Source organism: Acomys minous (genome assembly GCF_964271855.1).
Source record: "Acomys minous genome assembly, chromosome: 1".
NCBI classification, from domain to species: Eukaryota; Metazoa; Chordata; class Mammalia; order Rodentia; family Muridae; genus Acomys; species Acomys minous.
This window is the reverse complement of record NC_140483.1, coordinates 29126000-29138329: the sequence shown is the minus strand read 5'-3', so window position 1 is coordinate 29138329 and position 12330 is coordinate 29126000. Positions and strand designations below refer to the sequence as shown.

Here is a 12330-nt window from a genome sequence, read left to right as displayed (position 1 = left end):
GTGTGTGTGTGTGAGAGAGAGAGAGAGAGAGAGAGAGAGAGAGAGAGAGAGAGAGAGAGAGAGAGAGAGAACTTCACCATCTTACGCTGACAGACTCTGAACTTACTATGTAGCCCAAACTGGCCTTGACTTGGCTGTGCTCCTGCATCAACCTACTGAACTCTGGGATTTCAAACTTGTGATACCACACCCAGCTAAGGTACCTTGTACTGAGACGATCAAGGGACTGACTCCTCTTTACAGTTCAGTCTGAGAGCCCTACATCTTCCCATGGGTGAAAGAAACAGAGTGGGCAATGTGCTCTGCTCCTGCCTTGTATGGCTGTCTGAAGGTGTCTATAAATCCCAAGTGAATCACTGGGAAGCAAATTGAGAGGTGACCAGACCAAACGATCTTATGCTCTGATCTAACAAGGAATTCTACTCCATGCTGTGGTGGCACACTGACATTACCGTCTTTTGTCATTTCAATGTGGAAGAGAAGTGTTTACATACTGTAAATATGGTCGGATCTTCATTAGGATTTTCTTCCTCTACCCATTCTATAAAGACAACTTAGATGTCATCAAAGCAGAAATTTGGAGATACTGATGCTTTTGAAACCTCAAAAATAGGGGGATAAAAAAAGAAAAGCGTTTGCAGAGAGGTAGGAGAGTGGGGAGCGCCACCCCAGGAGGCCTAGCATTCACAGTTGGCTTCAGCAGTGACAGTTGAAATAAGAGTTGACACATCTATGAAGGGTTGCATTTTTGTTGTTGTTGTTGTTGAGGTTTGCTTTGTTTTGTTTTTTTGTCCTATGTGGCTATGGACAGGAATGCTTTTGACCTTACCCACCAATCTGCTGTGTCTATAGGACAGACTTGATTAGAATCCTAACACTTGTCTCAGTGACCCTCCATCCTCCATTGGACCCTCACTCCCTCGGGATTTACCAAGGTGGTTAAAATCTTCAATGTAAAGGGCGTGGAAGGAAGGATAAAGGACTTGAAGCAAAGCGCTCATGAAGCAGGGGGTGTGTGGTACCTGTTGGAGCAGCCTATGCTGTGCCTGTGGGTGCATCCTCTTCCTTCCTTTGATCTCAGCCATGTAGGGCACTCTTCTCCTGAGACCGAGACCTTCAAGGGTCCATATCAGCCCAGGTTGAAAACAGCTCAGAACTAACTGGCTGCATCTTGAGAGTTTGGGAGGCTTTGTAGAGACTGAAGTACTTCTAAGCAGTGTGCTTCTCAGGAACTTTGTATTATTTGAAGGGAATTAATATTCAACCCTCCCCCAACTATTCAAGCCTCGGCTAACTTCCTTTTCAACTCACCTTCCACGAGTACAAAAAGTGACCTCCCCTCGTTAGTACACAACAGGGTGAACCAGATGAGGGACGAGCCAGATGCTGTGTCTACGGAAGGCTGCCTATAACCCCGCTCCTCTTGTCCCGAGCATCCTCGGGAGGTCTGTTTATGGCTTCTCCACCCACAAGATTTTCAGGTCCAGTCTCAGGGGCAAGATGTAGGAAATATCCTGGGAGATTGCGGGATGATAGGGGGAGTGGGTCCGGAATACCACACCTCTAATGTTGGTGTGTGTCTTTAGACACAACGTACACGAAGCCGTTATTTAACTACTCTCTTCTTCCAGGTGCTCGTATCGTTCTTTCTGATACGAGGTCTCCACCTAAAGCTCTTTCAGCATAAACTTAGAAACATGCATTGTCCTTTTGCCTTAGAGAAAGCTTGCACTTGATAAGGATCTTTTGGCAACCGTGGCTGAGAATCAGCAGCTCCTCCCAGGCAGGGCACAGTTGCCTCCCCTGTTTGTTTTCCCTTTCCCATTCGCTTCCTATTTCTGAGGAGCCCCAGCCTCTTTCTCTCTCTCTCTGGCAGAGAGCTTCAGTGATCCAGGGGCTTCAGGAAGAAGAAGACAAAGACTTGGGGCGGGGTGAGGAAAAGCAGAGACATCAGTATGGCATAACAGCTGACGGCACCACAGCCTGGGCAAGAGAGAGGGACCTAGGGATCAGTTGCCTGGGTTTCAATAATGTTTCCCTGTGTGGTTAGACAACGTGGAACCTGGAGAGATAGGTAGGTAGGTAGGTAGACGGACAGACAGACAGACAGACAGACAGATGGACAGACAGAACTTGGCTCCTTAATTTCCTCACCTGTACAACAAGGCTAGGGTACATGCTTCACAAATGATAGAAATAAAAAAACAACACAGATGAACATGACAACAAGCTCAGGATAAAGCATGGGACAGAGGAAACACTCGGCACATTAGAGATTCTACTCGGGGGTCTAGGTCATTAAGCAGGTACAGCGACACTACAGATACTGTGTCACCACTGTCAAATCCAGAAATTTAGTTACAAAAAAAAAAAAAAAGAAAGGAAGAAAAAAAAAACCCCATGGATGCAAATGCATGATTGAGGGCTGCTTATGAAGAATTTGAAAAACAATTGAAAATAATTTGAAAAACATTTCAGATAAATTTCGTTTCAAGATTTAAGTCAATGCACCTAATTTTTTTTCCATTTTGACAAGATGTTTCACACTTGTAGTCAAGGCTGGAACTCATGGTGGCCTCAAACTCCTGTGCTAGCCTCTCAAATGCAGGATGACAGGTATATGCCACACTTACTTGATGATGCTTTTTAAAATTATTAGATGCACATTTGTAATTCATATGTAGGTAGATAAGTAGATAGACAGATTATGTATGGGCAGAACTTTATGCTTTAGACTTCCCTAAAAGAGACCTCAGTATCAGAAAGAAAGATAAGAGCAAGTGGAAGAAGAGATTTGGAAATAAAGGAAGTTTGATGTATATTATATGTAAATATGCATACAAATATAATTAAGATATGTGGGTTATATTTTTACATGTGCTTAACAATAACAACCATATTCATCTAAGTAAACTGAGATGAAGGGTTGAGACAATGTCAATATTTAAAAAATGAAAGATGGTGGGAAGGTAGAAAAGATACATTTTTATCTCCCATATGTTTGTATTGTATAAAAAACAAGGCATAGCCAGGCATGGTGGCATACTCCTTTAATTCCAGCACTTGGGAGGCAGAGGCTGGCAGATCTCTGTGAGCTTGAGGCCAGCCTGGCCTATAAAACGAGTCCAGGACAGCCAGAATTACATGAGAAACAATGTCTTCAAAGACCAAAATAAATAAATAAATAAATAAATAAATAAATAAATACAAGGCATTATTTAGAATAGACGAGTAAAGCTTTTCTTTTGTAACAATGTCATAGCTAGTGAGTAGAATATGAAAATAAACATACGTCCATGGATCACTCCCCTGTCCCACACAGTGCCTGTTAGCATGGGCGAAGGTAGCAGGCACAGGAACAGAAAGTGGGTGCTGACACATTACTGACAGCTACACATGAGAAAATCGAGAGTGATAAAATCATAGCTAACAAAATATTCTTAGCTTGCTTACATTTGTGAGACCCATTTCTAGACAGGAGTGATAATTAGTAATTAGATTTTATGACACAGGAATTAAAATCACACGTTTGCATCATATTTGATAAAATTGCATACAAATGATAAGAGCTGAGAAGAGGGTTTGTTTAACAGAGTTTCTGACATCACTATGAAAACTTTTTTTTTCCTTTTTTCTTTTTCTTTTTTTTTTTTAACTCGGTGGATATTCCCAGAAAAAAAATTGGATGTGGTTGAGGATTTCCTCCTTACCAGATTTTGATAATATCGTCCTATGACTCACAGGAAGCCAGCTCCCTTATAAAGAGGCTCTGGCTGAAGCCCTGCTCAGTGGTCCTTGACTGACTACACATCGAAACTGCTGGAAGAGTAGAGAGGCAGCATCGGGAGCAGCACACGCGAGGAGTCTACACCCACAGAACAGGAGTCAACACCCAAACAACCGTTCCACAGAACAGTAAGTGCAGATTCCTAGCAGAGGAGCCTTGGGCCCGAAATATAGATTTATATGTGTGCACACACATGCCATAAAGCTTTATGATAAAAGGCTCTGTCTAAGCTGTTATAGCACTGTAATTAAAACCTGCCTTTTCTCTTTGTTTAAAATAATGAAAATATTAAAAGTTTGCATTTATCCACCATAGTAAATGTCTGTGAAATAAGTGACGAGGTATGGGAACCCTGAACCCTCACAGGGTTGACTTAAATCCTGTGGTAGAGGTGGGTGAGTAACTCATACTTAGAGTTGCCTTCTGTGACTAATTCTGCACTTTCTCTCCTCAGAAAAGCATCTCCAGCCTAATCCCTGGATGAAAGGAACTGCTGGAGCCATGAACACCTCACGGTTTCTCTCCACTCTCACTTTTGGTAAGCTGGAGTCATCAGAGAGCAGGCCCTCTCACCTGCACCCTGCTGCCTCTTGAGCAGAGGGTATTTTGTTGTTCGGGGGGCAGGGGTGGCGGTTCTGTGGTTTTTTTTACGGTGGTTAGCAGGACTGCTGACATCTCCCTGTGCTGCTGCCCTGTGGTGGGAATGCTTGGTTTGCTTACAAGGGAAGGACGGATCTTCTTTGTGAAGATTCATTCATTTGGTTCCTCAAAGGAGGCTCGAACAGGTGTCGCACAGCATCCGATGGTGGTTGTTTTCTCTGACTTCCATTGTGCTGTGGAGTCATAGGAGAGCATGGTGCTTGTGAGGTAGCACCAGGGGGTGGACAGTCGTGCAGTGATATACAGAAACGCTAGAGCCTGCAAACGGTCCTCTTCTTACTTTTAAAGGCAGTAGTTTGGGCCATCACTAAGTCCCCTATAAGCCAAAAGCAAGACGCCACAAAAACAGGACTAAACTTTGCTGTTGCCTTCTTGACCCAATCCAGTGCTTCTCATTGGAAAGAGCATAGCTTGGTATTACAACGCCTCCGTCGAAGTCATGACGTATAATGAAGCCAGTGCGTACTGCCAGGAAAAGTACACGCACCTGGTGGCGATTCAGAACAAGGAAGAGATCAATTACCTAAACTCCAACCTGAAATATTCACCAAGTTACTACTGGATTGGAATCCGAAAAGTCAATAACGTATGGGTCTGGGTGGGGACCCGGAAGCCTCTGACTGAGGAAGCGAAGAACTGGGCACCAGGTGAACCAAACAACAAGCAACGAAACGAGGACTGTGTAGAGATCTACATCCAAAGACCCAAGGACTCCGGCATGTGGAACGACGAGAGATGTGACAAAAAGAAACTGGCTCTGTGCTACACAGGTATGGAGGTTCTGCATGGGGGGAGGCGGGTCCTGTGTGGAGGCAGCCTGACGGATTGACAGCATGAGAAGTAACTGGCCTCTGCTATGCACACTTTCCGTTTTTAAAGAGCTGATTACAGAACATCCCAATAGTAGTGATATCTCCTCGTACTGATTTGTGTGGCTAAAGGCAAGGATGTATGGGTATGTGCCTACATATTTGCATATATGTGGTTTTATCAGTATAGAGAGTCTACACACTCGAATAAAACACGTGTTCTAGTTGTTTGTAGCTATTCTACTGATGTCCAATTATTATCACCAAGTTATGCAATGATGAGCCTAGGACTTGGATCTGGCATGTCAGTCAAAAATCTCGAGCACCAATGCCATTAGTATTACCCGGATTGCGTTGATTCTAAATTAAAAACAAGCAAACAAATAAAAACACCCGTGACGAGCACCATAATAACTGACTGTCCTCATATGGATTGTGCTTTCTGTAGCTTCCTGTACCCACACATCCTGCAGTGGGCGTGGCGAATGTGTAGAGACCATCAATAGTTACACCTGCAAGTGCCACCCTGGCTTCTTTGGACCCAACTGTGAGCAAGGTAAGTCTTATCCTCACCTGTTGTTTCTCCAAAGATGGTAACACCCTCTCGTGTTCCAGAAGGCTTGTCAGTCAGGCCCACACGTTTCCTTTGCCTGAACACCAGAGTGAGAGTGCTGTGGTAACTGACACTATGAAGTCAGATCCTCCTGGGTCAAACTCCAGACTTACAACTTATGGCACCTTGACGAAGTGGTCTTACAGGATGACTGAATATTTCAGTTGTCGTTAAACAACTGCACGTGGCCATTAGCTGTAGCTAAGCTTTTGAGGTTCCAGGGAAGTGCGAAGATAATAAGAGAAACAGTGTCATAGTCTAATGGTGCCATAGAGCCTGGACCACAGGCAATGTTCAATGGGCAAGAGTTATGGCGTCTAGTGTCCCTCTCTCATGTGCAAGGTCTCAACATGTGACTTGATGCCTTTCTCCCCTCCAGTTGTGACCTGCAAAGCGCAGGAACACCCTGACCACGGAAGCCGGAACTGCAGCCACACTTTTGGCCACTTCAGCTATAATTCCTCCTGCTCTTTCAGCTGTAACAGGGGCTACCTACCCAGCACCACGGAGACGACCGTGTGGTGTACGCCTTCTGGAGAATGGAGTGCGCCTGCCCCAGCCTGCCACGGTAACGCTCAAGCACACCAAACATTTCCACTCCTCCTCATTGCCTTAGTTTTTATCCAACACATAACTTATTCCAATCCTGTGGAAAGTTCTTTTTGTTGTTTCACTTAGTAAAATGTATTCCCCTCTGTGAATTGTATGCGCAGTCTGGTACCTGATTGGTTAACAAAGGATTTTTCCCACTTAAAAAAAAAAAAGGGTATTTCTGAGGTTCTGGTGACATGTAAGGGAAGGTCATGGAGATGGGGGAGACACATCTAGACAGCCTCGTGATTTTCTCATGGACATTGCTGTTCAGCTTGTCCATGCAATGGGACTGACGTTAGCCCTATGTTGGTCAGGGAGCTTCCATAACTCTGCACAGCAATCTTTGTTCCCAGGAGCAATGAAAATATTCATTGCTCAGGTGCTTTGTGTGTTAATATTGCCAAGTCATGAATCTTGATCTAGAGGTTGTTGTTTTCTTTGTTTTTGTTGTTTCTATGTGTGGTAAAACAGATCAGAGACCACCCAGCAGAGTCAAAGTGAACAATAATAAGATGAAAATATGAAAAGTATAGTAAAGACTAAAACATTTGTCACGAGTCTGTACGTGCTCAAGATTGGCCCAGGAGTTTGGGTTATGCCCTTTGAAGATGGGTTTCACCTTCTTTGATAGCCCCTAATTCAAGAGAAAAGGAAAACGTCTGTGGAACTTTCTTTGAGTAAAGCTCTCTCTTCTCTTTCATCTCCTCAGTGGTCGAATGTGAAGCGTTGACAAAACCTGACAATGGAGTCAAGAAATGCTCCTCAAGTCCCGGGAACTTCTCATGGAACACGACCTGTACGTTTGACTGTGAGGAAGGGTACAGGCGAGTTGGAGCTCAGACTCTACAGTGTACCTCATCCGGAACCTGGGACAGTGAGAAGCCATTGTGCAGAGGTAAAGTTCTCCCACGCCTTCTCTTCCTCAGCCGAGACTTGAGATGGGCGAGCCAGGTTCACTAATTTGAAGGGATGCTTGTGTTACAGCCATGACCTGTGATGCTATCCCTCAGCCCCAGAGTGGCTCTGTGAGCTGCGGCAGCTCAACAGCTGGAGAAAAGTTTGTCTTTAAATCATCCTGCAACTTCACGTGTGAGCCCAGTTTCACATTGCAGGGGCCGGCCCAGGTTGAATGCAATGAGCAAGGGCAGTGGACACCACAGATCCCAGTGTGCGAACTTTTCATTTCAAAAAAAAATCTGTCATCTGTCTCGGCCACTGACAATGACTTCAGGTGTCCCCTGTAACTACTGACACCAATTGTGAGGGAAACAGTAATATATTTGAAATTGATTTTTTTTAAAAAAAAAAATGAACGCACGGCCAGGGAGAAGCAGTGTATTCAAGTAACATAAGGAGACAGGTTTTTGTTTGTTTCTAAACTAGGGCATACTAATAATATTAATTTACTGGCATTGGCATAGAGTAAGAAGAATTCTCAATGTAAGAGAAATCCTATTTAAAGTGTAAAACTCAGAATAGTGAAAATACTACTTGACCCTCATCTTTCTAGAGCTCATAGGTAGCAGTGGTGACAATATTCCCAGCTTGTTCTCTGTCGCCTGCGAGGATTGTTTTGATACTGATGTAAAAGCATTAATGTTGAGCTCACCTTCCAGCAAAGGCAAGAACATTCGGAACGAGAGGCCGTCGTTATTATTCTGTTCTGGCATCCTCAGGGCCAATTTTAGCACTGAGCAATCCTAGGGGCAAAGCCACAACACCAAACTCAAGCCAAGGGCAGGCAAACTGTGGGAGGCTCCTTCTCCTTCCTTTGCACCCCCTGGAAGGAGTCAGGGCCCACACTTGCTCTTTGGTGATGTAAGGTCTTTCCCTTTACCCTCACTGTGCACACCAGACCAGTGTGGAGGACCCACATTCTTTGTATTGGCTGCCCCGTGCATTATGGGTCATTATTATGGAGAGACTGAATCACCTCCGAAGTACAGCCTCTGTCCCGGGAATTCATAATGAAGAATTGCCTCTGTGTGTGTGTGTGTGTGTGTGTGTGTGTGTGTGTGTGTGTGTGTGTGTGTAGGTCAGAGGACAACTTGCAGGAGTCGATTTTCATGTGGGTCCCATCATGTGGGTCCCAGAAACGCAATTCAAGTTGTTAGCATGGGCAGAAAATGTCTTGACCCGGCAAGCCATCTCTCTGGCCCCCTGCAGACATGCTTTGGGTTTCACTGTAAGACGGAAGCGAGTGCACATCTTCGTGGCTTGGTTACCCTGCTATAGCCCAATGCTTATGCCTCTGAATGGCTTTTCTCTTCCAGCTGTGGAATGCGATGCTATCTCCCCGTCTCAGAACAGTTTCATGGAGTGTGTTCATGCTACTACCGGGAGCTTCACCTACCAGTCCGTGTGTGCCTTTCAGTGCAGTGAGGGCTTTGAGTTACACGGGTCGGCTCAACTCGTGTGCACGTCCCAGGGAAAGTGGACCCAAGAAGTCCCCTCCTGCCAAGGTAACACTGAGTTCACACTCCCACGGCACACATCCACGTAGCAGTTGTGTGGTGAGGCTTTTGTAACATCTGCCATGGACATGTTGTTTGCAGCGGTGCACTGCTCAAGCCTCGAAGTTCCGGGAAAGATGAACATGAGCTGCAGCGGGCCAGCAGTTTTCGGCACAGTGTGTGACTTTGCGTGTCCTGATGGATGGACACTCAACGGCTCTTCAGTTCTGACATGCGGTGCCACAGGACACTGGTCTGGGATGATGCCTACCTGTGAAGGTGATGCTTTGATGGATGGAGGTTGCCTGGGGGAGCAGAGAGAAGGAGTCTTAAACTGCTAAGGATGCTAACACGGGGACACGCCCTCAGTGGAATTTCGGGGGGGAATTGATTACATCTTCAACGCTAAGTCCCTGCTTCATGCACTTGACCACGTGGTTCTTCTGCCGATAGTGATAAATATATAGAGAAAAGGCCAAATGACAGGACTGAAAGACCCTAAAGCCAAGTGTTGCTCACACTGTTCCCTCCTACTTTGTTTCCTCAGCCCCGACCAACACCACCCACCCCTTGGTAGTTGCACTTTCTACAGCAGGAACATCGCTCCTGGCACTGTCCTCATTTATCTACTTGTTCATGAGATACTTTCGGAAGAAAGGTAAATTCAGGCACCCTTTCCAAAAAAAAAAATATATATTTTGAAAATTTTATATATTTTTTTCCTCACTGATGAGCTATGGACTATTGAAAGTTTTCACTAGAATCTAGAAAGCAGAACCTAATTATTAAATAGCCCCAGTAAATGTCAGTGTAATAAAGCAAAAGTTTCAGGACAAGGATTTATTATTACTAAGCTCAGTGTTGAAAGTTTTAGAAAACCCGTGTTAGCTGTGCTAACACTGCTTAACTCTAGGTGGCGCTACTCACTTTAAAGTCCAGGGTGTCTTTGGAGTCGCTCAGTCAGTTATAGTTATACCATGATTCTATTGGAAGAATAGATGAAATGCTTTCAAGTAACAGGAAATTGCTTGGAACAGTCTAAATTTATAAATTTATAAATACATCAATATATATTTTACATAAAATATATTTTATATAAAAATAAAAAATAAAATATTTTATATAATATATATGTATATATATTTCCTGGTGTCAGGAAGCTGCTGTGTTCTTTGAATGTTTCTTCCTTTGCATTTTACCTTAATTGCCACCAAATGTTTATTATAGTGCCCCTGTAGTACCGAGAGTATAGACCCAGATGAGTCTGATTTGCTTCAAAGTTATTAGTCCAAATTAATAGTTTTCTTTCTCTTGCAGCAAAGAAATTTATTCCTGCTAGGTAAGCTGAATTCTTGTACAAAGCATGCTATTCAGTACTACATAATTTCTTATCTGCATGTGGGAAGGCAATGCTTGACATACTTTTCTCATGTTTCCACAGCAGCTTCCAAAGCCTTCAACCTCTTGGAAACCATCAGGAGCCTTCTCACATCATCTAAGCTCAACAGGTACGGTTTGGGCAGGTCATGCTAATAATGAAAGAAAAAAAAATCCCCTTTTCAAATGGTGTTTCTCCTTGACGCCCTCACACCTTCCCTGTCTTTGTGATAATTTGTAGACAGTCATTTCTTTCTTTCTTTGTTGATGTTTTTTGTTTTTGTTTTTGTTTGCATGTGGGATGAGAGGGAGGGACAGAGTTCTGGGTCAATTTACTTTTACTTGTGTGCGATGCTGGTGGATGTGGTGGCCCTGATGCTGAAGGCTAACCCCGTTCAGTGACTGGATCCCTAAGCGTGAACCAGAGCTAGGGAGTCTGAGAGACCAGTGCTACTCCCCCTTTCTTCTTCTGAGATGAAGAAAATGAGGCACAGGATTTATGGGAACTCGACCAAAGTTTCCAAAGCTACTGTGCATCTGGGATTCAAATACCAGCAGCAGTGTGAACTGAAATCTGTGATTCTCAATATGATCTCAGTGTGAGAGTATGCCTGGAAAGAAAAGGCCTTCTAAATAATTGTTTCTTAATGAGCAGACTTTTTGGTGTAGTTTGGGGCTTAGAGAAAGATTACACAGAAAGGTGATGTTGCAATTTGCTTCTTCAGCCCCTTCCTTCGTTTTCCTTATATTAACAGCTTTCATTAGCATGGTTCTTAATAATGACCAATATAATTGAATTACTATTAATTAAAGCTCAAGGTACACCGGGCTTCATTCTTTGGGTTGCATGTTCCATATGGTTCAGCAGGTATATGTGACCTATATCTACATAACAATGTCATAGAGACTAGTCTCGACATTGTAGCTGAATGTCATTGGCAGTTCATAGCTAGACCTTTGAGAGGCAGCCTGCTTAAAAGACATGTTTTGTTGTTGCTTCCGGCACGCAGGCTATTTGGAAAGCATTCACACTCACTTGTATTTGCAGGGGGCACAGATGCATCCTGGGAAACAGAATGATCTGCAGAAGGCATGAAGCAGAAAACGAAATCCTGGTTTCTCTTGCCTGCTTGTAGCCAGGAGCCTGAATCCATGGATTGATACTCAGTGACGAGGCCAGCCCTCCACCCAGAATAACTTAGTTTCCTCTTGCCTAGCCCAGGCATCCAGACCATGCTGGCCACAGAAGGTGGAGTGTGCCTTCCTCAAAAGAGAGTGAATACACTGAGGGCCTGGGCTGGAGCAGCAGCCCTCCTTAGTCACTCTGGACTTTGGGGACAGAAACAGCATTTTGTGGCTTTGTTTCTTTCTCTTGTTCTGCATGTTGGCGTTTCAACTGCCAACGCTGTTATTGCAGTCACAGGGGTAAATAGTATCCATCAGCAGTCTTGAGCAAACAAGTTTCTATTTCTATGTTGGAAAAAAAGGCCAAGATGTTGTACTCTCAGGTTATGGCGTGGGAGTGCCGTTAGGGGTACAAAGTGCCAATCTAGTATGATGTCCATCACTCTTATTTTAGCACAAGGGTCAAAATGACTTTAAACAATAATAGTAATAATAATAAAACCAGAATCCTGTGGCCTATCACAAGAGAAAAGTTATCCTAAATCTTTTTTTTTTAATTAGCAAATCCTAACGTTATATCTGCAGTAAACTTATTTTCAAAATGAGGAATTACTAATCAGTGTGAAATCCTGAGTGTTTAAACAGTAGCTTGTTTTAAGGCATGGTACTATTAAAAGAAGAGAAGTTGAAGAGAGTGTTTGCATGTTTAGGGGATATTTTTCCTCATATTTTTTTTCTGGAAGAAAAACTTCCTTGAGGCCAAATGTTCTGATTTAATAAACAAATAAATGCTTTTTAAAAGTGCATTTAAAAGCATCTGTTCAAAAGCTTGTCAAAATGTGAATGTGGTTTGAATTCCTATAGAGGTGGTTTTTATACATGACAGATGCATGATTCTTGTATATTGTATAT

General features: G+C 43.6%; 1 protein-coding gene across 1 annotated transcript; it reads left to right on the top strand.

Moving 5' to 3' along the window:
- Nucleotides 1-3775: 3775 nt before the first annotated feature.
- Nucleotides 3776-11837, top strand: SELE (selectin E). Its single transcript, XM_084792625.1, has 12 exons — nt 3776-3915; nt 4242-4325; nt 4834-5217; nt 5705-5812; nt 6249-6437; nt 7173-7358; nt 8737-8925; nt 9019-9195; nt 9464-9574; nt 10234-10255; nt 10358-10424; nt 11342-11837. Exons 2-11 carry the CDS (start codon nt 4268-4270, stop codon nt 10413-10415), a joined length of 1482 nt encoding a protein of 493 aa, XP_084648751.1. The 5' UTR covers nt 3776-3915; nt 4242-4267; the 3' UTR covers nt 10416-10424; nt 11342-11837.
- Nucleotides 11838-12330: the final 493 nt, after the last annotated feature.